Source organism: Oncorhynchus gorbuscha, unplaced genomic scaffold (genome assembly GCF_021184085.1).
Source record: "Oncorhynchus gorbuscha isolate QuinsamMale2020 ecotype Even-year unplaced genomic scaffold, OgorEven_v1.0 Un_scaffold_694, whole genome shotgun sequence".
Taxonomy (NCBI): domain Eukaryota; kingdom Metazoa; phylum Chordata; class Actinopteri; order Salmoniformes; family Salmonidae; genus Oncorhynchus; species Oncorhynchus gorbuscha.
In genome coordinates, this window is record NW_025745768.1 from 109,220 (window position 1) to 136,152 (window position 26,933).

At 42.5% G+C, this 26,933-nt stretch overlaps 2 protein-coding genes across 2 annotated transcripts in view; one reads left to right on the top strand and one right to left on the bottom strand.

Moving 5' to 3' along the window:
* The window catches only part of LOC124019835 (cell migration inducing hyaluronidase 1), a 114,156-nt gene extending 98,455 nt beyond the window's left edge, over positions 1-15,701 (top strand). Inside the window, exon 28 of the mRNA XM_046335267.1 lies at positions 13,747-15,701. Within this exon, the coding sequence (XP_046191223.1) occupies positions 13,747-13,874 (128 nt within the window). The 3' untranslated portion in view covers positions 13,875-15,701. The remainder of the gene's footprint in view (positions 1-13,746) is intronic.
* Positions 15,702-18,361: 2,660 nt separating this feature from the next.
* On the bottom strand, positions 18,362-26,346 carry mesd (mesoderm development LRP chaperone). Its single transcript, XM_046335275.1, has 3 exons — positions 26,170-26,346; positions 25,185-25,417; positions 18,362-19,424 (listed from the first exon to the last, which is right to left on the bottom strand). The coding sequence occupies exons 1-3, from the start codon at positions 26,326-26,328 to the stop codon at positions 19,160-19,162; spliced, it is 657 nt and encodes a 218-aa protein (XP_046191231.1). The 5' UTR covers positions 26,329-26,346; the 3' UTR covers positions 18,362-19,159.
* Positions 26,347-26,933: the final 587 nt, after the last annotated feature.

The following is a 26,933-nucleotide window of genomic DNA, read 5'->3' on the forward strand; positions in this document are numbered from 1 at the left end:
AAGCTGACCAAACCCTCAAGTTAAGAGGTAACTAACTAACTACCGTAGCTCCTTAGAGCTGACAAGACCCTCAAGTTAAGAGGTAACTAACTAACTACTGTAGCTCCTTAGAGCTGACCAAACCCTCATGTTGAGAGGTAACTAACTACTGTAGCTCCTTAGAGCTGACCAAACCCTCATGTTGAGAGGTAACTAACTAACTAACTACTGTAGCTCCTTAGAGCTGACTAAACCCTCATGTTGAGAGGTAACTAACTAACTACTGTAGCTCCTTATAGCTGACTAAACCCTCATGTTGAGAGGTAACTAACTACTGTAGCTCCTTAGAGCTGACCAAACCCTCATGTTGAGAGGTAACTAACTACTGTAGCTCCTTAGAGCTGACCAAACCCTCATGTTGAGAGGTAACTAACTACTGTAGCTCCTTAGAGCTGACCAAACCCTCATGTTGAGAGGTAACTAACTACTGTAGCTCCTTAGAGCTGACTAAACCCTCATGTTGAGAGGTAACTAACTAACTACTGTAGCTCCTTAGAGCTGACCAAACCCTCATGTTGAGAGGTAACTAACTAACTACTGTAGCTCCTTAGAGCTGACCAAACCCTCATGTTGAGAGGTAACTAACTACTGTAGCTCCTTAGAGCTGACCAAACCCTCATGTTGAGAGGTAACTAACTACTGTAGCTCCTTAGAGCTGACCAAACCCTCATGTTGAGAAGTAACTAACTAACTAACTACTGTAGCTCCTTAGAGCTGACTAAACCCTCATGTTGAGAGGTAACTAACTAACTACTGTAGCTCCTTAGAGCTGACCAAACTCTCATGTTGAGAGGTAACTAACTAACTACTGTAGCTCCTTAGAGCTGACCAAACCCTCATGTTGAGAGGTAACTAACTACTGTAGCTCCTTAGAGCTGACCAAACCCTCATGTTGAGAGGTAACTAACTACTGTAGCTCCTTAGAGCTGACCAAACCCTCATGTTGAGAGGTAACGAACTACTGTAGCTCCTTAGAGCTGACCAAACCCTCATGTTGAGAGGTAACTAACTAACTACTGTAGCTCCTTAGAGCTGACCAAACCCTCATGTTGAGATGTAACTAACTACTGTAGCTCCTTAGAGCTGACCAAACCCTCATGTTGAGAGGTAACTAACTAACTAACTAACTACTGTAGCTCCTTAAAGCTGACCAAACCCTCAAGTTAAGAGGTAACTAACTAACTACCGTAGCTCCTTAGAGCTGACAAGACCCTCAAGTTAAGAGGTAACTAACTAACTACTGTAGCTCCTTAGAGCTGACCAAACCCTCATGTTGAGAGGTAACTAACTACTGTAGCTCCTTAGAGCTGACCAAACCCTCATGTTGAGAGGTAACTAACTAACTAACTACTGTAGCTCCTTAGAGCTGACTAAACCCTCATGTTGAGAGGTAACTAACTAACTACTGTAGCTCCTTATAGCTGACTAAACCCTCATGTTGAGAGGTAACTAACTACTGTAGCTCCTTAGAGCTGACTAAACCCTCATGTTGAGAGGTAACTAACTAACTACTGTAGCTCCTTAGAGCTGACCAAACCCTCATGTTGAGAGGTAACTAACTACTGTAGCTCCTTAGAGCTGACCAAACCCTCATGTTGAGAGGTAACTAACTACTGTAGCTCCTTAGAGCTGACTAAACCCTCATGTTGAGAGGTAACTAACTAACTACTGTAGCTCCTTAGAGCTGACCAAACCCTCATGTTGAGAGGTAACTAACTACTGTAGCTCCTTAGAGCTGACCAAACCCTCATGTTGAGAGGTAACTAACTAACTAACTAACTAACTACTGTAGCTCCTTAAAGCTGACCAAACCCTCAAGTTAAGAGGTAACTAACTAACTACCGTAGCTCCTTAGAGCTGACAAGACCCTCAAGTTAAGAGGTAACTAACTAACTACTGTAGCTCCTTAGAGCTGACCAAACCCTCATGTTGAGAGGTAACTAACTACTGTAGCTCCTTAGAGCTGACCAAACCCTCATGTTGAGAGGTAACTAACTAACTAACTACTGTAGCTCCTTAGAGCTGACTAAACCCTCATGTTGAGAGGTAACTAACTAACTACTGTAGCTCCTTATAGCTGACTAAACCCTCATGTTGAGAGGTAACTAACTACTGTAGCTCCTTAGAGCTGACCAAACCCTCATGTTGAGAGGTAACTAACTACTGTAGCTCCTTAGAGCTGACCAAACCCTCATGTTGAGAGGTAACTAACTACTGTAGCTCCTTAGAGCTGACCAAACCCTCATGTTGAGAGGTAACTAACTACTGTAGCTCCTTAGAGCTGACTAAACCCTCATGTTGAGAGGTAACTAACTAACTACTGTAGCTCCTTAGAGCTGACCAAACCCTCATGTTGAGAGGTAACTAACTAACTACTGTAGCTCCTTAGAGCTGACTAAACCCTCATGTTGAGAGGTAACTAACTAACTACTGTAGCTCCTTAGAGCTGACCAAACCCTCATGTTGAGAGGTAACTAACTAACTACTGTAGCTCCTTAGAGCTGACCAAACCCTCATGTTGAGAGGTAACTAACTACTGTAGCTCCTTAGAGCTGACCAAACCCTCATGTTGAGAGGTAACTAACTACTGTAGCTCCTTAGAGCTGACCAAACCCTCATGTTGAGAGGTAACTAACTAACTAACTACTGTAGCTCCTTAGAGCTGACTAAACCCTCATGTTGAGAGGTAACTAACTAACTACTGTAGCTCCTTAGAGCTGACCAAACCCTCATGTTGAGAGGTAACTAACTAACTACTGTAGCTCCTTAGAGCTGACTAAACCCTCATGTTGAGAGGTAACTAACTAACTACTGTAGCTCCTTAGAGCTGACCAAACCCTCATGTTGAGAGGTAACTAACTAACTACTGTAGCTCCTTAGAGCTGACCAAACCCTCATGTTGAGAGGTAACTAACTACTGTAGCTCCTTAGAGCTGACCAAACCCTCATGTTGAGAGGTAACTAACTAACTAACTACTGTAGCTCCTTAGAGCTGACTAAACCCTCATGTTGAGAGGTAACTAACTAACTACTGTAGCTCCTTATAGCTGACTAAACCCTCATGTTGAGAGGTAACTAACTAACTACTGTAGCTCCTTAGAGCTGGCCAAACCCTCAAGTTGAGGAGTAGCAGGTCTGGCCTGGCTCAACAATTATTTATTTATTGGAATTTAAAGGCTCTATCTGGAAAAAAAAGGATTCTGAGATGATGCGTTTTATAGTTCCGAACCCTCATTAGTTTGAGTTTTGTGAGCAATTTTGAACTTGCTTTTCAACTTAACGTGAATCAGGGTGTTTAGGAGAGGGCTGTGTTAATAACGCAGTTTTGAGAAAAATGCAGATAGAACCATTATAATCTCAAATTCTCGATTTCTAGGAATAGTTCCTATCGGAGATTTCAACCAACACACAGTAGAGGGTGCTATTGGTATACTGTTGTGATTCAGAAACTAAAGTTTTGTAAACCCTGTTGAATGTTAAACTGGTGCTGTTTGCTTATCAAATACAGTCAGCCAACTTTTATTAAAGGTGTATTCATTGATTCAAAATGATCTGGCTTGTAATGATGGTCAGTGTTTAGTGTTCAGGGCTGACAGTGTTTCACATACATCTCTCATAAATGCTGATTCATAGTAAGTAGCCTATGTAATAAAGTGTGTGTGTGTGTGTGTGTGTGTGTGTGTGTGTGTGTGTGTGTGTGTGTGTGTGTGTGTGTGTGTGTGTGTGTGTGTGTGTGTGTGTGTGTGTGTGTGTGTGTGTGTGTGTGTGTGTGTGTGTGTGTGTGTGTGTGTGTGTGTGTGAGGATAATCAATACTTAGCCCCATGCCAGAGCAGCAGGGTCCTTCCTCTCCTCCCTCCATATTTAACCCCTCTCTCCTTCAAGTCACTTGACACAACCCACGTTTTGGAATTCAGAAATCCTTCTCCAAATTCTGATTCTAATTTTAGATCACACAGTACATTGTACTAAATAGATTCCACACCCCTAGACATCCCGGTGCAGGCTGCGGGACACATTTTTCTCACTGTGGGGTGTAATTCCAGAGACGACAAATGGTCTATTTGTGTAGAAATCATTCCTGGATGGGGTGAGACGCCTCCGTGGTTATGCACAGTGTTGGAGAATGGAGGAGGAGGACTGCCAGCTAGCTCGCTTTGTCTTTCTTTATCCCTCCTCTTTCCCGTTTCTTCCCCCTCTCCCTTTTCCCGCTCTGTCCTTCTAGGAACGTTTTGGGGGTGATTTTTGTGTTATTTGTTGTTGTTTGTTTCTTGTATTTATTGTGGAGAGAGACATAGTTGTGTATACTCAGAATGTTGTGTATACTCAGAATGTGAGCAGCTGACACTGAGCCAGCGTTTCTTGTATTTATTGTGGAGAGAGACATAGTTGTGTATACTCAGAATGTGAGCAGCTGACACTGAGCCAGCGTTTCTTGTATTTATTGTGGAGAGAGACATAGTTGTGTATACTCAGAATGTGAGCAGCTGACACTGAGCCAGCGTTTCTTGTATTTATTGTGGAGAGAGACATAGTTGTGTATACTCAGAATGTGAGCAGCTGACATTGAGCCAGCGTTTCTTGTATTTATTGTGGAGAGAGACATAGTTGTGTATACTCAGAATGTGAGCAGCTGACATTGAGCCAGCGTTTCTTGTATTTATTGTGGAGAGAGACATAGTTGTGTATACTCAGAATGTGAGCAGCTGACATTGAGCCAGCGTTTCTTGTATTTATTGTGGAGAGAGACATAGTTGTGTATACTCAGAATGTGAGCAGCTGACATTGAGCCAGCGTTTCTTGTATTTATTGTGGAGAGAGACATAGTTGTGTATACTCAGAATGTGAGCAGCTGACATTGAGCCAGCGTTTCTTGTATTTATTGTGGAGAGAGACATAGTTGTGTATACTCAGAATGTGAGCAGCTGACATTGAGCCAGCGTTTCTTGTATTTATTGTGGAGAGAGACATAGTTGTGTATACTCAGAATGTGAGCAGCTGACATTGAGCCAGCGTTTCTTGTATTTATTGTGGAGAGAGACATAGTTGTGTATACTCAGAATGTGAGCAGCTGACATTGAGCCAGCGTTTCTTGTATTTATTGTGGAGAGAGACATAGTTGTGTATACTCAGAATGTGAGCAGCTGACATTGAGCCAGCGTTTCTTGTATTTATTGTGGAGAGAGACATAGTTGTGTATACTCAGAATGTGAGCAGCTGACATTGAGCCAGCGTTTCTTGTATTTATTGTGGAGAGAGACATAGTTGTGTATACTCAGAATGTGAGCAGCTGACATTGAGCCAGCGTTTCTTGTATTTATTGTGGAGAGAGACATAGTTGTGTATACTCAGAATGTGAGCAGCTGACATTGAGCCAGCGTTTCTTGTATTTATTGTGGAGAGAGACATAGTTGTGTATACTCAGAATGTGAGCAGCTGACATTGAGCCAGCGTTTCTTGTATTTATTGTGGAGAGAGACATAGTTGTGTATACTCAGAATGTGAGCAGCTGACATTGAGCCAGCGTTTCTTGTATTTATTGTGGAGAGAGACATAGTTGTGTATACTCAGAATGTGAGCAGCTGACATTGAGCCAGCGTTTCTTGTATTTATTGTGGAGAGAGACATAGTTGTGTATACTCAGAATGTGAGCAGCTGACATTGAGCCAGCGTTTCTTGTATTTATTGTGGAGAGAGACATAGTTGTGTATACTCAGAATGTGAGCAGCTGACATTGAGCCAGCGTTTCTTGTATTTATTGTGGAGAGAGACATAGTTGTGTATACTCAGAATGTGAGCAGCTGACATTGAGCCAGCGTTTCTTGTATTTATTGTGGAGAGAGACATAGTTGTGTATACTCAGAATGTGAGCAGCTGACATTGAGCCAGCGTTTCTTGTATTTATTGTGGAGAGAGACATAGTTGTGTATACTCAGAATGTGAGCAGCTGACATTGAGCCAGCGTTTCTTGTATTTATTGTGGAGAGAGACATAGTTGTGTATACTCAGAATGTGAGCAGCTGACATTGAGCCAGCGTTTCTTGTATTTATTGTGGAGAGAGACATAGTTGTGTATACTCAGAATGTGAGCAGCTGACATTGAGCCAGCGTTTCTTGTATTTATTGTGGAGAGAGACATAGTTGTGTATACTCAGAATGTGAGCAGCTGACATTGAGCCAGCGTTTCTTGTATTTATTGTGGAGAGAGACATAGTTGTGTATACTCAGAATGTGAGCAGCTGACATTGAGCCAGCGTTTCTTGTATTTATTGTGGAGAGAGACATAGTTGTGTATACTCAGAATGTGAGCAGCTGACATTGAGCCAGCGTTTCTTGTATTTATTGTGGAGAGAGACATAGTTGTGTATACTCAGAATGTGAGCAGCTGACATTGAGCCAGCGTTTCTTGTATTTATTGTGGAGAGAGACATAGTTGTGTATACTCAGAATGTGAGCAGCTGACATTGAGCCAGCGTTTCTTGTATTTATTGTGGAGAGAGACATAGTTGTGTATACTCAGAATGTGAGCAGCTGACATTGAGCCAGCGTTTCTTGTATTTATTGTGGAGAGAGACATAGTTGTGTATACTCAGAATGTGAGCAGCTGACATTGAGCCAGCGTTTCTTGTATTTATTGTGGAGAGAGACATAGTTGTGTATACTCAGAATGTGAGCAGCTGACATTGAGCCAGCGTTTCTTGTATTTATTGTGGAGAGAGACATAGTTGTGTATACTCAGAATGTGAGCAGCTGACATTGAGCCAGCGTTTCTTGTATTTATTGTGGAGAGAGACATAGTTGTGTATACTCAGAATGTGAGCAGCTGACATTGAGCCAGCGTTTCTTGTATTTATTGTGGAGAGAGACATAGTTGTGTATACTCAGAATGTGAGCAGCTGACATTGAGCCAGCGTTTCTTGTATTTATTGTGGAGAGAGACATAGTTGTGTATACTCAGAATGTGAGCAGCTGACATTGAGCCAGCGTTTCTTGTATTTATTGTGGAGAGAGACATAGTTGTGTATACTCAGAATGTGAGCAGCTGACATTGAGCCAGCGTTTCTTGTATTTATTGTGGAGAGAGACATAGTTGTGTATACTCAGAATGTGAGCAGCTGACATTGAGCCAGCGTTTCTTGTATTTATTGTGGAGAGAGACATAGTTGTGTATACTCAGAATGTGAGCAGCTGACATTGAGCCAGCGTTTCTTGTATTTATTGTGGAGAGAGACATAGTTGTGTATACTCAGAATGTGAGCAGCTGACATTGAGCCAGCGTTTCTTGTATTTATTGTGGAGAGAGACATAGTTGTGTATACTCAGAATGTGAGCAGCTGACATTGAGCCAGCGTTTCTTGTATTTATTGTGGAGAGAGACATAGTTGTGTATACTCAGAATGTGAGCAGCTGACATTGAGCCAGCGTTTCTTGTATTTATTGTGGAGAGAGACATAGTTGTGTATACTCAGAATGTGAGCAGCTGACATTGAGCCAGCGTTTCTTGTATTTATTGTGGAGAGAGACATAGTTGTGTATACTCAGAATGTGAGCAGCTGACATTGAGCCAGCGTTTCTTGTATTTATTGTGGAGAGAGACATAGTTGTGTATACTCAGAATGTGAGCAGCTGACATTGAGCCAGCGTTTCTTGTATTTATTGTGGAGAGAGACATAGTTGTGTATACTCAGAATGTGAGCAGCTGACATTGAGCCAGCGTTTGACTTGTATTTATTGTGGAGAGAGACATAGTTGTGTATACTCAGAATGTGAGCAGCTGACATTGAGCCAGCGTTTCTTGTATTTATTGTGGAGAGAGACATAGTTGTGTATACTCAGAATGTGAGCAGCTGACATTGAGCCAGCGTTTCTTGTATTTATTGTGGAGAGAGACATAGTTGTGTATACTCAGAATGTGAGCAGCTGACATTGAGCCAGCGTTTCTTGTATTTATTGTGGAGAGAGACATAGTTGTGTATACTCAGAATGTGAGCAGCTGACATTGAGCCAGCGTTTCTTGTATTTATTGTGGAGAGAGACATAGTTGTGTATACTCAGAATGTGAGCAGCTGACATTGAGCCAGCGTTTCTTGTATTTATTGTGGAGAGAGACATAGTTGTGTATACTCAGAATGTGAGCAGCTGACATTGAGCCAGCGTTTCTTGTATTTATTGTGGAGAGAGACATAGTTGTGTATACTCAGAATGTGAGCAGCTGACATTGAGCCAGCGTTTCTTGTATTTATTGTGGAGAGAGACATAGTTGTGTATACTCAGAATGTGAGCAGCTGACATTGAGCCAGCGTTTCTTGTATTTATTGTGGAGAGAGACATAGTTGTGTATACTCAGAATGTGAGCAGCTGACATTGAGCCAGCGTTTCTTGTATTTATTGTGGAGAGAGACATAGTTGTGTATACTCAGAATGTGAGCAGCTGACATTGAGCCAGCGTTTCTTGTATTTATTGTGGAGAGAGACATAGTTGTGTATACTCAGAATGTGAGCAGCTGACATTGAGCCAGCGTTTCTTGTATTTATTGTGGAGAGAGACATAGTTGTGTATACTCAGAATGTGAGCAGCTGACATTGAGCCAGCGTTTCTTGTATTTATTGTGGAGAGAGACATAGTTGTGTATACTCAGAATGTGAGCAGCTGACATTGAGCCAGCGTTTCTTGTATTTATTGTGGAGAGAGCTGACATTGAGCCAGCGTTTCTTGTATTTATTGTGGAGAGAGACATAGTTGTGTATACTCAGAATGTGAGCAGCTGACATGTGAGCCAGCGTTTCTTGTATTTATTGTGGAGAGAGACATAGTTGTGTATACTCAGAATGTGAGCAGCTGACATTGAGCCAGCGTATTTTTCTTGTATTTATTGTGGAGAGAGACATAGTTGTGTATACTCAGAATGTGAGCAGCTGACATTGAGCCAGCGTTTCTTGTATTTATTGTGGAGAGAGACATAGTTGTGTATACTCAGAATGTGAGCAGCTGACACTGAGCCAGCGTTTCTTGTATTTATTGTGGAGAGAGACATAGTTGTGTATACTCAGAATGTGAGCAGCTGACATTGAGCCAGCGTTTCTTGTATTTATTGTGGAGAGAGACATAGTTGTGTATACTCAGAATGTGAGCAGCTGACATTGAGCCAGCGTTTCTTGTATTTATTGTGGAGAGAGACATAGTTGTGTATACTCAGAATGTGAGCAGCTGACATTGAGCCAGCGTTTCTTGTATTTATTGTGGAGAGAGACATAGTTGTGTATACTCAGAATGTGAGCAGCTGACATTGAGCCAGCGTTTCTTGTATTTATTGTGGAGAGAGACATAGTTGTGTATACTCAGAATGTGAGCAGCTGACATTGAGCCAGCGTTTCTTGTATTTATTGTGGAGAGAGACATAGTTGTGTATACTCAGAATGTGAGCAGCTGACATTGAGCCAGCAGACATAGTTGTGTATACTCAGAATGTGAGCAGCTGACATTGAGCCAGCGTTTCTTGTATTTATTGTGGAGAGAGACATAGTTGTGTATACTCAGAATGTGAGCAGCTGACATTGAGCCAGCGTTTCTTGTATTTATTGTGGAGAGAGACATAGTTGTGTATACTCAGAATGTGAGCAGCTGACATTGACATTGAGCCAGCGAATTTGACATTGTATTTATTGTGGAGAGAGACATAGTTGTGTATACTCAGAATGTGAGCAGCTGACATTGAGCCAGCGTTTCTTGTATTTATTGTGGAGAGAGACATAGTTGTGTATACTCAGAATGTGAGCAGCTGACATTGAGCCAGCGTTTCTTGTATTTATTGTGGAGAGAGACATAGTTGTGTATACTCAGAATGTGAGCAGCTGACATTGAGCCAGCGTTTCTTGTATTTATTGTGGAGAGAGACATAGTTGTGTATACTCAGAATGTGAGCAGCTGACATTGAGCCAGCGTTTCTTGTATTTATTGTGGAGAGAGACATAGTTGTGTATACTCAGAATGTGAGCAGCTGACATTGAGCCAGCGTTTCTTGTATTTATTGTGGAGAGAGACATAGTTGTGTATACTCAGAATGTGAGCAGCTGACATTGAGCCAGCGTTTCTTGTATTTATTGTGGAGAGAGACATAGTTGTGTATACTCAGAATGTGAGCAGCTGACATTGAGCCAGCGTTTCTTGTATTTATTGTGGAGAGAGACATAGTTGTGTATACTCAGAATGTGAGCAGCTGACATTGAGCCAGCGTTTCTTGTATTTATTGTGGAGAGAGACATAGTTGTGTATACTCAGAATGTGAGCAGCTGACATTGAGCCAGCGTTTCTTGTATTTATTGTGGAGAGAGACATAGTTGTGTATACTCAGAATGTGAGCAGCTGACATTGAGCCAGCGTTTCTTGTATTTATTGTGGAGAGAGACATAGTTGTGTATACTCAGAATGTGAGCAGCTGACATTGAGCCAGCGTTTCTTGTATTTATTGTGGAGAGAGACATAGTTGTGTATACTCAGAATGTGAGCAGCTGACATTGAGCCAGCGTTTCTTGTATTTATTGTGGAGAGAGACATAGTTGTGTATACTCAGAATGTGAGCAGCTGACATTGAGCCAGCGTTTCTTGTATTTATTTATTGTGTATACTCAGAATGTGAGAGACATGAGCCAGTATTTATTTGGAGAGAGTGTATACTCAGAATGTGAGCAGCTGACATTGAGCCAGCGTTTCTTGTATTTATTGTGGAGAGAGACATAGTTGTGTATACTCAGAATGTGAGCAGCTGACATTGAGCCAGCGTTTCTTGTATTTATTGTGGAGAGAGACATAGTTGTGTATACTCAGAATGTGAGCAGCTGACATTGAGCCAGCGTTTCTTGTATTTATTGTGGAGAGAGACATAGTTGTGTATACTCAGAATGTGAGCAGCTGACATTGAGCCAGCGTTTCTTGTATTTATTGTGGAGAGAGACATAGTTGTGTATACTCAGAATGTGAGCAGCTGACATTGAGCCAGCGTTTCTTGTATTTATTGTGGAGAGAGACATAGTTGTGTATACTCAGAATGTGAGCAGCTGACATTGAGCCAGCGTTTCTTGTATTTATTGTGGAGAGAGACATAGTTGTGTATACTCAGAATGTGAGCAGCTGACATTGAGCCAGCGTTTCTTGTATTTATTGTGGAGAGAGACATAGTTGTGTATACTCAGAATGTGAGCAGCTGACATTGAGCCAGCGTTTCTTGTATTTATTGTGGAGAGAGACATAGTTGTGTATACTCAGAATGTGAGCAGCTGACATTGAGCCAGCGTTTCTTGTATTTATTGTGGAGAGAGACATAGTTGTGTATACTCAGAATGTGAGCAGCTGACATTGAGCCAGCGTTTCTTGTATTTATTGTGGAGAGAGACATAGTTGTGTATACTCAGAATGTGAGCAGCTGACATTGAGCCAGCGTTTCTTGTATTTATTGTGGAGAGAGACATAGTTGTGTATACTCAGAATGTGAGCAGCTGACATTGAGCCAGCGTTTCTTGTATTTATTGTGGAGAGAGACATAGTTGTGTATACTCAGAATGTGAGCAGCTGACATTGAGCCAGCGTTTCTTGTATTTATTGTGGAGAGAGACATAGTTGTGTATACTCAGAATGTGAGCAGCTGACATTGAGCCAGCGTTTCTTGTATTTATTGTGGAGAGAGACATAGTTGTGTATACTCAGAATGTGAGCAGCTGACATTGAGCCAGCGTTTCTTGTATTTATTGTGGAGAGAGACATAGTTGTGTATACTCAGAATGTGAGCAGCTGACATTGAGCCAGCGTTTCTTGTATTTATTGTGGAGAGAGACATAGTTGTGTATACTCAGAATGTGAGCAGCTGACACTGAGCCAGCGTTTCTTGTATTTATTGTGGAGAGAGACATAGTTGTGTATACTCAGAATGTGAGCAGCTGACATTGAGCCAGCGTTTCTTGTATTTATTGTGGAGAGAGACATAGTTGTGTATACTCAGAATGTGAGCAGCTGACACTGAGCCAGCGTTTCTTGTATTTATTGTGGAGAGAGACATAGTTGTGTATACTCAGAATGTGAGCAGCTGACATTGAGCCAGCGTTTCTTGTATTTATTGTGGAGAGAGACATAGTTGTGTATACTCAGAATGTGAGCAGCTGACATTGAGCCAGCGTTTCTTGTATTTATTGTGGAGAGAGACATAGTTGTGTATACTCAGAATGTGAGCAGCTGACATTGAGCCAGCGTTTCTTGTATTTATTGTGGAGAGAGACATAGTTGTGTATACTCAGAATGTGAGCAGCTGACATTGAGCCAGCGTTTCTTGTATTTATTGTGGAGAGAGACATAGTTGTGTATACTCAGAATGTGAGCAGCTGACATTGAGCCAGCGTTTCTTGTATTTATTGTGGAGAGAGACATAGTTGTGTATACTCAGAATGTGAGCAGCTGACACTGAGCCAGCGTTTCTTGTATTTATTGTGGAGAGAGACATAGTTGTGTATACTCAGAATGTGAGCAGCTGACACTGAGCCAGCGTTTCTTGTATTTATTGTGGAGAGAGACACGTTTAGTTGTGTATACTCAGAATGTGAGCAGCTGACACTGAGCCAGCGTTTCTTGTATTTATTGTGGAGAGAGACACTGAGCCAGCGTTTCTTGTATTTATTGTGGAGAGAGACAGTTGTGTATACTCAGAATGTGAGCAGCTGACACTGAGCCAGCGTTTCTTGTATTTATTGTGGAGAGAGACATAGTTGTGTATACTCAGAATGTGAGCAGCTGACACTGAGCCAGCGTTTCTTGTATTTATTGTGGAGAGAGACATAGTTGTGTATACTCAGAATGTTGTGTATACTCAGAATGTGAGCAGCTGACACTGAGCCAGCGTTTCTTGTATTTATTGTGGAGAGAGACATAGTTGTGTATACTCAGAATGTGAGCAGCTGACATTGAGCCAGCGTTTCTTGTATTTATTGTGGAGAGAGACATAGTTGTGTATACTCAGAATGTGAGCAGCTGACATTGAGCCAGCGTTTCTTGTATTTATTGTGGAGAGAGACATAGTTGTGTATACTCAGAATGTGAGCAGCTGACATTGAGCCAGCGTTTCTTGTATTTATTGTGGAGAGAGACATAGTTGTGTATACTCAGAATGTGAGCAGCTGACATTGAGCCAGCGTTTCTTGTATTTATTGTGGAGAGAGACATAGTTGTGTATACTCAGAATGTGAGCAGCTGACACTGAGCCAGCGTTTCTTGTATTTATTGTGGAGAGAGACATAGTTGTGTATACTCAGAATGTGAGCAGCTGACATTGAGCCAGCGTTTCTTGTATTTATTGTGGAGAGAGACATAGTTTGTATACTCAGAATGTGAGCAGCTGACATTGAGCCAGCGTTTCTTGTATTTATTGTGGAGAGAGACATAGTTGTGTATACTCAGAATGTGAGCAGCTGACATTGAGCCAGCGTTTCTTGTATTTATTGTGGAGAGAGACATAGTTGTGTATACTCAGAATGTGAGCAGCTGACATTGAGCCAGCGTTTCTTGTATTTATTGTGGAGAGAGACATAGTTGTGTATACTCAGAATGTGAGCAGCTGACATTGAGCCAGCGTTTCTTGTATTTATTGTGGAGAGAGACATAGTTGTGTATACTCAGAATGTGAGCAGCTGACATTGAGCCAGCGTTTCTTGATTTCTCTGTGTTTCAGACAAGCTAACGTTTGTAGGCTTCAAGGGCACTTTTCGACCTGACTGGGTCCGTATGGAGGTGAATGAGGAGAGAGCTAAGATCCATCAAGTCCTCCCTATCCCTGTGGTCAAGAAGATTAAGCTATGAAGGAGAGAGGAGAGGACGAACTAGGTATAGTGGGGGGCACACAAGAGAATACACCTCGGGCTGGAGTAGGTGAAAGTTGTTCCTATAACTACTGGTCCAAGATCAGATGTTTTTCACCACTAAAGATTAATTAAGGTAATCTGATCCTAGATCTGTGGTTAGGGACGGTTTCAGCCCGGTGCTACAGAGTGTGGGCCGGCCAATCAAACGCATGCGTTTTTCTGTCACCTATCAACTTTCCCGCCATGCAGGTCTCTGTTTATGTGACAATGTTGACTATGTGAGTGATTCGACTGTATTGTTCGTTTGACTATACTTGTCTTTTAAAACGCGAGAAGAGAGAAAAAATTACCAACAAATATTCCTTGTTTTTCATCCTACTCAGAGACAGATTTCCTAAATGTTTGCACCTGTGTTTTCCAGTGGGAAGTTAACGTTGTTTAACACAATAGAACAAAAATGTAGACCAATGAAGTAGAAGTGAGAGAGAGATTACCTGACTTTTAAAGTAGAACCAAAAGGTAAATTACAGGTTAAAGGCCCAGTGTGGTCAAAAACCTGATTTACAGTATTTTATATATATTTCCACACTGAGGTTGGAATAATACTGTGAAATGATGATAATGCCCTTTTAGTGTGAGAGCTGTTTGAAAAGACCACCTGAAATTTCAACCTGTTTTGGTGGGATGGAGTTTTGGCCTGCCTGGTGACATCACCATTAGTTAATAGACCAATAACGAAGAGAGTTACAAACCAGTTACAAACCTCTCTGCCTATTACAGCTAGACCACACCCAACCAGTCCTAGCTAAATCCTTGCTTCAGAAATGTATCTTTGTTAAGAAGCTATTTGTATTACTTTTAGACCATTTTAATTCAAAACAATCACTTAATTGTTACCCAGAAATGATTTGATATTGAGGTAAAAAACAGGTGCATTGGGCCTTTTTAAGATGAACATAAAAAACTGTTAGGTACATTATGAGATATATTTACCCTTCTACTGGATAAAAAGCAGGTGCATACATTTAGTCCATCTGTCCGGAAGATTCCATTCCAGAGAAGCTGTTTCCCTGTGTTTTATGTGAGGGCTCTTGATCGCTTACTTGATATTGTGTAATGTTTGGTTTCATATAACTGTTCATATCAACGTTTGTGGTCCATCGGTCTGTTTTATTAAACATACCAGTATGTAAAGAAACCCCAAAATGATCCTGAATATATCCAAGGACATTTTTTGGTCACTTCTAAAGTGCTATCTGGTCTTAGACAATACTCCCAAATCAAAACTTTAAATGTTATTTAAGCAATTTATATATTGATTCTAAATTGGCGATTTTTCTTCAAATCTGGCAAGAATCAGATAAACGTTTCCCTTCGCCCGAAATAGCTGGTCTTTTTTCGGATGTGATAGTTGTTAGTGTTTTCTATGTTTAACTGTGTTTTTAAAAATTCCACAGATTGATAACAGAGATATATTTTATACTTATTTATTGTACAGACATAATTGAACAAAATCTACAAGGGACATCTTTTGAGTTGTATTGTATTCTGGTCCTGAATTGTATGTAAGAATAATAACACTATAACATTTAAAACAATCCCACTAAACACTTCTATGGCATAATATCATCCTAGTTACCGCAATGTTTTGTTTTAACCCTACACTAAATGGATGTGATGTATTATACATGACTTGGGCTTGTAAAGTAATTCAATCTCATGACTTAAAATCTTTGAATGACTTTTGTACATAAATAAATGAATAAGTGAATTTATAAGCCTGTGTGTGTGAACCCCAATAAAGGCTTTCTGCACAGAAACACCAGTTAACGTTGCAGTAATACATTTCTCATGTTCTACTACCTGTTATTCAATTATTGTTTGAACCAAGAAACACATCAGTTCCACATTTCAACCATTAGCCTACACATTTGAACAGACACTTTGGTTTGGGGTTGTCCCAAATGGCACCCTATTCCCAATGAGCCCTGGTCAAAAGTAGCGCACTAGGTAACAGGGTGCCATTTGGGTTGCTATCCTAGCAGCATTATTGGAGAAGTTAATGGGGTCTGCAGGTTGGAATTACTATCAGCAAGGGGCAATGGTTGGCTCCAGCCCCGTTGGTTCTCATGTGCTGGTTCCTTTGTGTGCGTGTGTGAGCACAGCGTAAAGGGTGTGGCTCCCAGGCCCATTATAAATCATTGTGGAATGCTGAGCTATGCTCACATGCTGAGAGAGAGAGAGAGCGCTAGAGAGGACTAGTTAAGTGGAGGCCTCCAGCTCTGGACCTCAGTAACCCTCTAAAACTGTAAAACATCACAAGGATGGGGCTCTGTTGGCTTACATAAAGGAAAAAATCAGACGCCCAAGTATTAAATCAGAACAATACTAACAGAACGTGTCTTGGTTATAGCAGGTTAATGCTGAACTCATTGAATCCAGCCAAGTATTATATCACAACAATACTAACAGAACGTGTCTTGGTTATAGCAGGTTAATGCTGAACTCCATCATAGTCATGTAGAGTCCACTGCGTTATGGGGCTATGAGTCTGTATGGACAGGCAGATAGTCATGTAGAGTCCACTGCATTATGGGGCTATGAGTCTGTATGGACAGGCAGATAGTCATGTAGAGTCCACTGCATTATGGGGCTATGAGTCTGTAGGGACAGGCAGATAGTCATGTAGAGTCCACCGCGTTATGGGGCTATGAGTCTGTAGGAACAGGCAGATAGTCATGTAGAGTCCACTGCGTTATGAGTCTGTAGGGACAGGCAGATAGTCATGTAGAGTCCACCACGTTATGAGTCTGTAGGGACAGGCAGTCATGTAGAGTCCACCACGTTATGAGTCTGTAGGGACAGGCAGTCATGTAGAGTCCACCACGTTATGAGTCTGTAGGGACAGGCAGTCATGTAGAGTCCACCACGTTATGAGTCTGTAGGGACAGGCAGTCATATAGAGTCCACCACGTTATGAGTCTGTAGGGACAGGCAGATAGTCATGTAGAGTCCACCGCGTTATGGGGCTATGAGTCTGTATGGACAGGCAGATAGTCATGTAGAGTCCACCGCGTTATGAGTCTGTAGGGACAGGCAGTCATGTAGAGTCCACCACGTTATGAGTCTGTAGGGACAGGCAGTCATGTAGAGTCCACCACGTTATGGCGCTATCTGCCTGTCCCTACAGACTGATAGCCCAATAACACAGTGGACTCAACATGACTATCAGTCTGTAGGGACAGGCAGAATCATGTTGAGTCCACCACATTATGGGGCTATGAGTCTGTAGGGACAGGCAGTCATGTTGGGTCCACCACATTATGGGGCTATGAGTCTGTAGGGACAGGCAGTCATGTTGAGTCCACCACATTATGGGGCTATGAGTCTGTAGGGACAGGCAGTCATGTTGAGTCCACCCCATTATGGGGCTATGAGTCTGGAGGGACAGGCAGTCATGTTGAGTCCACCACATTATGGGGCTATGAGTCTGTAGGGACAGGCAGTCATGTTGAGTCCACCACATTATGGGGCTATGAGTCTGGAGGGACAGGCAGTCATGTTGAGTCCACCACATTATGGGGCTATGAGTCTGTAGGGACAGGCAGTCATGTTGAGTCCACCCCATTATGGGGCTATGAGTCTGGAGGGACAGGCAGTCATGTTGGGTCCACCACATTATGGGGCTATGAGTCTGGAGGGACAGGCAGTCATGTTGAGTCCACCACATTATGGGGCTATGAGTCTGGAGGGACAGGCAGTCATGTTGAGTCCACCACATTATGGGGCTATGAGTCTGGAGGGACAGGCAGTCATGTTGAGTCCACCACATTATGGGGCTATGAGTCTGTAGGGACAGGCAGTCATGTTGAGTCCACCACATTATGGGGCTATGAGTCTGTAGGGACAGGCAGTCATGTAGAGTCCACCGCGTTATGGGGCTATGAGTCTGTATGGACAGGCAGATAGTCATGTAGAGTCCACCGCGTTATGAGTCTGTAGGGACAGGCAGTCATGTAGAGTCCACCACGTTATGAGTCTGTAGGGACAGGCAGTCATGTAGAGTCCACCACGTTATGGCGCTATCTGCCTGTCCCTAGACTGATAGCCCAATAACACAGTGGACTCAACATGACTATCAGTCTGTAGGGACAGGCAGAATCATGTTGAGTCCACCACATTATGGGGCTATGAGTCTGGAGGGACAGGCAGTCATGAGTCCACCACATTATGGGGCTATGAGTCTGGAGGGACAGGCAGATAGCCCCATAACGCAGTGGACTCAACATTTGTTGCTCCTTCCAAGAAGAATATGTTCAACCCCCCCTTCAGGGATGTGTCAGACAGCCACACCAGAATAAGAAGTGTGAGAAATGGAAAGAGGGGGAAAATAGTAAAAGAGGACGAACAGAGGGAATGTCTCCGTTCACACATATTACTCCCCCAAAAAGCAACCCATTAACTTAACAGGACTGACAAAGAAAATCCTTTTATTCTGTCATTTATTGAAGATCCATGTACAACGTGACCCATTGCAATTGTATGCTACAAGTCAATACTGAACTCAACTATATTATTGAAGGTGAATACAAGAAATCAACAATCAAAAAGAATCAGTCATCTATGTGTGCATCCCAAATAGAACTCATTACCTGTGTTGTGCAGTACTAAATCAGTGGTTTTGGCACAGGTAGGAAAATCAGTTTGTGCTCAAATCATTTCCTTTTATTACTTATGTTTTATTGGAATAATGAAATACAATGCCTCTAACAAATGGACTGGAAAACAATGACAAAACGTCATATTGAAGCACTGGTTGGATTCAGAAATTGTTTCAAAATAAAAAAATGTCACATTGTAAAAGAGACAAGTCATCGACAAGCTGTACAAACTAACATTTTGACCTTCAGACTCAGTGACAGGTGTGTAAAATAAACCATAAACCTCAAAGCTACACTTAACATCTGCTCTGAGGTCAGTCATTGACCCTGACTTTAATAGGTTTGAAAGAGTACACAGTGCCACAAACGGTCTTGTGCTGAGTCACCGTTGAACCTCTCTCCAAGTCCCTTCCCCTAGCCTCTACCACCTCAGTGTCTGCAGATCTGTAGCAGCTCCATAAAGCCTGATTGAAAGGCTAGGTAGTAGTCAGATGCATCTTCCTTCTACCCATTGGCCTCAGATCTGCAAATACTAAAGTAAAAGAAGCTAGGTGGTGTTGCTGGTCTGGACGGGCCTTGTGATTGTTCTGCCAATCCCATCTCTCTCTCCATCATCAGCCAATCACAGTTCAACCTTGTCTTTACTCGCTCTGTTGCCGTCCAGGTCGGGTTTCTTGCCCTCTGACTTCTTCTTGCCCTTCTTTTTGGTGTTCACTTTGTTCTGCTGCTTGGCGCTGTCATCTTTCTTGGCGGCCTTCCCGGGAAACACCTGGCCTTCCACGGTGACCTCGGCGCAGCGCTCCTGGGCCACCAGGAAGTCCTTGACCTCCCACGCGAAGCTGCCATCTCGCAGCATGAAGATGACCCGGTTGGAGCCCACCACAAACCTACAGTACAAGGGGAGAGGAGGGACAACATGGGACATTAGCCAAAGTCTAAAATCTGGGAATAAAGAAACCTGCAAAAACTACATTTATTTTTTACAATAATTAACTAATCTATTATCAACGTTTAGTTTGGTTACGTAGAGTATTAGTGAACTTTGTTCAGGGTTGCAAAGGGTTGGGAAGTTAACGTGGGAAGTTTGCTTAAATTCATCAAAAAAGTTAGCTTATAACAGTGAACCTTTTTTGTGTGGGATACACAAGGCAATTCTAGGTTTTGTGGCATATTTTGGTTAAACTATCCTCAATTCAATGCAATTGCAACTCTCTGCAAGGCACAGTGCATTCTCCCATCACATGTACAGCTGATTCTCAAGATCTTGCAAACTAATGTCATGCTATTATGCCCACACTCCTAGCCTGTCTGACCCAAGGACTACAGTTGAAATCGGATGTTTACATACCTTAGTTTAAATGTACACTGCTCAAAAAAAATTAAGGGAACACTAAAATAACACATCCTAGATCTGAATGAATGAAATATTCTTATGAAATACTTTTTTCTTTACAAAAATCACACAAAAATTAACAATGGAAATCAAATCTGGTCTGGATTTGGAGTCACACTCAAAATTAAAGTGGAAAACCACACTACAGGCTGATCCAACATTGATGTAATGTCCTTAAAACAAGTCAAAAGGATGCGCAGTAGTGTGTGTGGCCTCCACGTGCCTGTATGACCTCCCTACAACGCCTGGGCATGCTCCTGATGAGGTGGCGGATGGTCTCCTGAGGGATCTCCTCCCAGACCTGGACTAAAGCATCCGCCAACTCCTGGACAGTCTGTGGTGCAACGTGGCGTTGGTGGATGGAGCGAGACATGATGTCCCAGATGTGCTCAATTGGATTCAGGTCTGGGGAACGGGCAGGCCAGTCCATAGCATCAATGCCTTCCTCTTGCAGGAACTGCTGACGCACTCCAGCCACATGAGGTCTAGCATTGTCTTGCATTAGGAAGAACCCAGGGCCAACCGCACCAGCATATGGTCTCACAAGGCGTCTGAGGATCTCATCTCGGTACCTAATGGCAGTCAGGCTACCTCTGGTGAGCACATGGAGGGCTGTGCGGCCCCCCCAAAGAAATGCCACCCCACACCATGACTGACCCACCGCCAAACAGGTCATGCTGGAGGATGTTGCAGGCAGCAGAACGTTCTCCACAGCATCTACAGACTGTCACGTCTGTCACATGCGCTCAGTGTGAACCTGCTTTCATCTGTGAAGAGCACAGGGCGCCAGTGGCCAATTTGCCAATCTTGGTGTTCTCTGGCAAATGAAAAACGCCCTGCACGGTGTTGGGTTGTAAGCACAACCCCCGCCTGTGGACGTTGGGCCCTCATACCACCCTCATGGAGTCTGCTCCAACGGTCAGAAACAGACACATGCACATTTGTGGCCTGCTGGAGGTCATTTCGCAGGGCTCTGGCAGTGCTCCTCCTGCTCCTCCTTGCACAAAGGCGGAGGTAGCGGTCCTGCTGCTGGGTTGTTGCCCTCCTACGGCCTCCCCCGTCTCCTGATGTACTGGCCTGTCTCTTGGTAGCGCCTCCATGCTCTGGACACTACGCTGACAGACACAGAAAACCTTCTTGCCACAGCTCGCATTGATGTTCCATCCTGGATGAGCTGCACCACCTGAGACACTTGTGTGGGTTGTAGACTCCGTCTCATGCTACCACTAGAGTGAAAGCACCGCCAGCATTCAAAAGTGACCAAAACATCAGCCAGGAAGCATAGGAACTGAGAAGTGGTCTGTGGTCACCACCTGCAGAACCACTCCTTTATTGGGGGTGTCTTGCTAATTGCCTATAATATCCACCGGTTGTCTGTTCCATTTGCACAACAGCATGTGAAATTTGTCAATCAGTGTTGCTTCCTAAGTGGACAGTTTGATGTCACAGAAGCGTGATTGTCTTGGAGTTACATTGTGTTGTTTAAGTGTTCCCTTTATTTTTTTGAGCAGTGTATTTGGCTCAGTTTCACAATTCCTGACATTTAATCCAAGTAAGAATTCACTGTCTTAAGTCAGTTAGGATCACCACTTTATTTTAAGAATATGAAATGTCTGAATAATAGGAGATAATTATTTAGTTCAGCTTTTATTTCTTTCATCACATTCCCAGTGGGTCAGAAGTTCACATTACCCTCAATTAGTATTTGGTAGCATTGCCTTTAAATAGTTTAACTTGGGTCAAATGTTTTGGGTAGCCTTCCACAATAAGTTGGGTGAATTTTGTCCCATTCCTCCTGATAGAGCTGGTGTAACTGAGTCAGGTTTGTAGGCCTCCTTGCTCGCACACGCCTTTTCAGTTCTGCCCACAAATTTTCTATAGGATTGAGGTCAGGGCTTTGTGATGGCCACTCCAATACCTTGACTTTGATGTCCTTAAGCTATTTTGTACCAACTTTGGAAGTATGCTTGGGGTCATAGTCCATTTGGAAGACCCATTTGCAACCAAGCTTCAACTTCCTGACTGATGTCTTGAGATGTTGCTTCAATATATCCACATTATATTCCGTGATGCCATCTATTTTGTGAAGTGCACCAGTCCGTCCTGCAGCAAAGCACCCCCACAACATGATGCTGCCACCCCTGTGCTTCACGTTTGGGATGGTGTTCTTTGGCTTGCAAGCCTCCCCTCTTTTTCTCCAAACATAACAATGGTCATTATGGCCAAACAGTTCTATTTTTGTTTAATCAGACAAGAGGACATTTCTCCAAAAAGTACGATATTTGTCCCCATGTGAAGTCTGTCTTTTTTAAGATGGTTTTGGAGCAGTGGCTTCTTCCTCGCTGTGTGGCCTTTCAGGTTATGCCGATATAGGACTAATTTTACTGTGGATATAGATATGTTTGTACCCGTTTCGTCCAACATCTTCACAAGGTCCTTTGCGGTTGTTCTGGGATTGATTTGCACTTTTCGCACCAAAGTACGTTCATCTCTAGAAAACAGACATCTCTGAGCGGTATGATGGCTGCATGGATCCATGGTGTTTATACTTGCGTACTATTGTTTGTACAGATGAATGTGGTACCTTCAGGCATTTGGAAATTGCTCCCAAGGATGAACCAGACTTGTGGAGGTCTACAATTTTTTTGGGCTGATTTCTATTGATTTTCCCATGATGTCAAGCAAAGAGGCACTGAGTTTGAAGGTAGGCCTTGAAATACATCCACTTGTACACCTCCAATTGAGTCAAATTATGTCAATTAGCCTATCAGAAACTTCTAAAGCCATGACATTATGGAATTTTCCAAGATGTTTAAAAGGCACAGTCAACTTAGTGTATGTAAACTTCTGACCCACTGGAATTGTGATACAGTGAATTAGAAATTATCTGTCTGAAAACAATTGTTGGAAAAATGACTTGTATCATGCACAAAGCAGATTGCCAAAACTATAGTTTGTTAACAAGAAATTTGTGGAGTGGTTCAAAAATGAGTTTTAATGACTCCAACCTAAGTGTATGGAAACTTCTGACTTGAACTGTACATGCTTTCTGGTAGGTTGATTACATTGCTGGGTGGGGTGAATATATTTCATATGACATACATTCGTTTTTGTTAACTAGTAAATAGTAGCCTACAGAAAAGTGTTTAAATCATTTCTAACTTGTTAACAATTTCTGCTAGTTAATTTTTGTTACCATGTGGGTTTTAGCTTGCTTGAGCCTGGTAACTGAGGAGTGTTAATTCACCCGTTTCCATACATTTCATTTTAAAACATTTATCTTACAAAAGGAGTTGTTTAATCTAACTGCTTAACTATTTATCTGTACATGGAATTGTATTTGGGTTTTTTAAAACTCATTTTTTCCTAATATTTACAGGAAAATGCCACGGGCACTATCTGATGTGTGGAGACATTTCACTGCAGCTCCTGATTAAACAAATCAATTGATTAGTTTAATCAGGTGTGATGGCACTAAAATGGGACGAAACTAGCAGTCAATGATGGCAGTCTCTCCAGGAGCAGAACTAAGGCTCACCATGTTTTAACATTAGAGCCTACCTCTGGATGTCAAAGTGGACTATTTGGTTGTAAACTAGCACACCTGATTTAATTAGTCATCACTGGCTTGGTGATTAGTTGACCATTAGAATCAGGTGTGCTAGCTCTAGAATATACCAAATACATGACAGGGGCCTAGAGGTGGAAAGGAGGGCACCAGGCATGTCAGTATAGCCTCTCCCATTGTGGAAGGAAGAAGAAGAAGCAGCAGCTTCATGAACTGCTATGAAGCACAGTCAGGTGAGAGGATTAGCCTTCCACACATGGTGACTTGATGGAACCAACCAGACTCGGAGCGACGCGCAGTGATGGCAGCGAGTGTTGAGGATGCAGCGATGAAGGAAATGGAGAGAAGGTTGGAGAAGCTACAGATGCACTAGAATGTGATCAATATGGGTGATCGTTCTGATGATATGGAGCGGGAGGATGAGGTTCAAGGACCTGAATGGTCTGTAGTGGAAAGTAATAGGAAAAAGAGACCATACTACTGAAAGCAGTGGTGCTTCCGGTGCAGAGAGCATAAAGAGGGTGAAGGTAGGGAACAAGAGTAATGATATGTCGAAGTGGAAAGTTGTGGTGGTGTTTGATGTGACACCCTAGCCCATTAACCAATGCCATAAAGAAAGAGGTGAAGTCAAACTAGTCCGATTCATTGGAAATGATAGACTGCTAACATTCTATGCAAGCCATGCTTAGCAGGGGAACGTTCTGATAATGGAAACTCTCCATTGGAAGTTTCCATGGCTGAGCAGCCACACACAATTCCAAGCGTTGGCTGGAGTGGTGTAAAGCTTGACGTCATTGGACTCCGGAGCAGTGGACACGTGTTCTCTGGAGTGATGAATCACGCTTCACCATCTGGCAGTCCGACAGACGAATCTGGGTTTGGCGGATGCCAGGAGAAGGCTACCTGACCGAATGCATAGTGCCAACTGTAAAGTTTGGTGGAGGAAGAATGGTCTGGGGCTGTTTTTCATGGTTCGGGCTAGGCCCCTTAGTTCCAGGGAACTCTTTAACACTATAGCATACAATGACATTCTAGACAATTCTGTGCTTCCAACTTTGTGGCAACAGTTTGGGGAAGGCCCTTTGCTGTTTCAGCATGACAATACCCCCATGCATAAAGCCAGGTCCATATAGAAATGGTTTGTTCAAAATCGGTGTGGAAGAATTTGACTGACATGCACAGAGCCATTTTGAGAACATTTTATACAAAAAAATTCAATATATATATATATTTTTTGTAAAAACAAATAGAGATAGGGCTGGACAATATGGCCTAAAAATCCCACTGTGCTGTGTCAAAGGACACTGATAGTAAATCAAACTGACTTTATAGCTTTCATTGGAAAGGTTGTCACCACGACTCAGATTGTGGAAAGCAGAAATGCCAGGTTGAAGATTATTGTGGATATGACAGAGCTAATGTGGGTAACAGATGTTCGTCAACATGATTTTTGAAATGCTAAATAATCCTAAAGATGGATTATCTCAGCATGACAGAAAGTTTGAAGAGCTTGGGAGGGTTTGTTATAATTTAGTAGGGATGTATTTGTTTACATAAAAATGTTCTTAGTAGTACAGACTTAGGCCAACTGTGAAATAGCGCCCACTCCAGCACAGCAGGTTTGCAGGCCATTATACAATAGGAAAGGTTTGAGAAATGCTGCATTAGACTAAAGTATAGGCCTACCTCTGAATGTCAAAATTGGCATTGAAGAGGCTGCTCTGCCACAGACTGGTCACCTCCTCAGTTTCCTTCTCCGTAGGCTCTCCCTCCACCGTGGCAAACACCATCAGAGTTTTCCCCTTCTTCGACATCTTCAGCAGCTCCTCAGGCTTGGAAGCATCCACCTTGGAAAAGTCGATAGGCGGGGGGGCCCGTCTGTGCTCAGGGAGGTCGCCCTCCTCGATGTCATCGTCTTTCTGAAAGAAGTGGGGAGGAAGAGATATGACTGAGTTCTAGCTATTACACAATGAATGATATCATTGACTACAAGTACTTCAGTAATGCAACAGCAAAGCTATTCATTCAAATAGGAACAGAATAGTAAATTGGCTATCCTAATTAACTAGTTAGCTAGATAGACAAAGAAAGTTTGGTGTGGAGAGCATTGCTTGCTGTTTGGGGTTTTAGGCTGGGTTTCTGTATAGCACTGTGACATCTGCTGATACATTCGATTGATGAATATGGCGCTTGTAACGCCAGGGTAGTGGGTTCGATTCCCGGGATCACCCATACGTAGAATGTATGCACACATGACTGTAAGTCGCTTTGGATAAAAGCGTCTGCTAAATGGCATATATTATTATTATTACCCAGCTGCAAATAATATATCACGTGAAACAGGATGAGTTCCTGGTTAGCTAGCTAGTTCACTCATTAACCAACATAACGTTAGCTAACTTAGCAGGTCAAGGTTAGCTAGTTACGTTATATAATACAATGGACTATAGCTATGATGCTGCATGACAGCTATACCTTATCAGGAAGGAGCAATAGTTTGGGGCTAGTAGCTATCTAGCAAGCTACGAAGATCATTGTGGTCAGACGGGGATTATGTTGGGCACGTTAGTTAGCTAGCTTTCTGATTAGCCATTTAGTTAGCCGAGTTGCTAGCCAGCTGTCTGAGTAACTGAAAAGCAGCTATTAACCGAATTAAAAACGTGTTGTTTACCTCCCATTCTTCCAAAAGCCGTGCCATATCAGCATCATTGTAATCCCGGATATCTTTCTTCTTCTTGGACTTGTTATTTTGACCGTCAGTTGCTAAAATACATATCAAATACGTACAGAGCAAAAGCACAGCACATCCCCACCTGAAGTCAGCCGCCATGCTTACAGATGGTGAACGGTGATTGGCTGAGAGTCTTTCTTTGGAGGACATGACGAAGGAAAGGGGAATTGGTTACAATAAAATCACGTGTATAAACCCTGGATTGCTACTGCTATAGAGGGGTTGGTTGTTTAGCAACAAAACCGACGTGTGCTCAGCTATGGGGCAAAACAGACGGGGTTGGCTTAGATTGTTGAAACATGTCATCTATATTTAGTTCATGTTTATTGAAAACATAAATGCATTTGCACAATGAGCACTTGTTGTCTCAGTAGCTATGCGTGGGTAAAATCACTGGGAAAGCCAAGCCAGATTTTTTTTAAAGTATTACAACCTACGCTGTGATAATTGTGTTGTTTACTCTATAAATCCTGTTAGTTCATATGCCTTGCCGCTGTGATATATAAGCCTAAAGCCGAAACAATAACAACGGACAACGGCAGAATAAATTCAACTACACCTTTGTTTCGTCACACAACCGGAGATCAACCTCTGTCCTGTGAAGTCCACAAACATATTGCATCTAACAAACTAACATGATTTACAGCATGCTCAAGCAAGTTACAGTTTCCAACATTTTCGGACTACTAAACAACTACTGATTT

Excerpts from the sequence above, each read along its gene's own strand:
- mesd (XM_046335275.1), bottom strand. The coding sequence starts at position 26,328 with ATGGCGGCTGACTTCAGGTGGGGATGTGCTGTGCTTTTGCTCTGTACG. Across the intron at positions 25,418-26,169 it reads GGCTTTTGGAAGAATGGGAG|AAAGACGATGACATCGAGGA; the intron begins GTAAACAACACG and ends CACTTCTTTCAG. Across the intron at positions 19,425-25,184 it reads GCCAATTTTGACATTCAGAG|GTTTGTGGTGGGCTCCAACC; the intron begins GTAGGCCTATAC and ends CTTGTACTGTAG.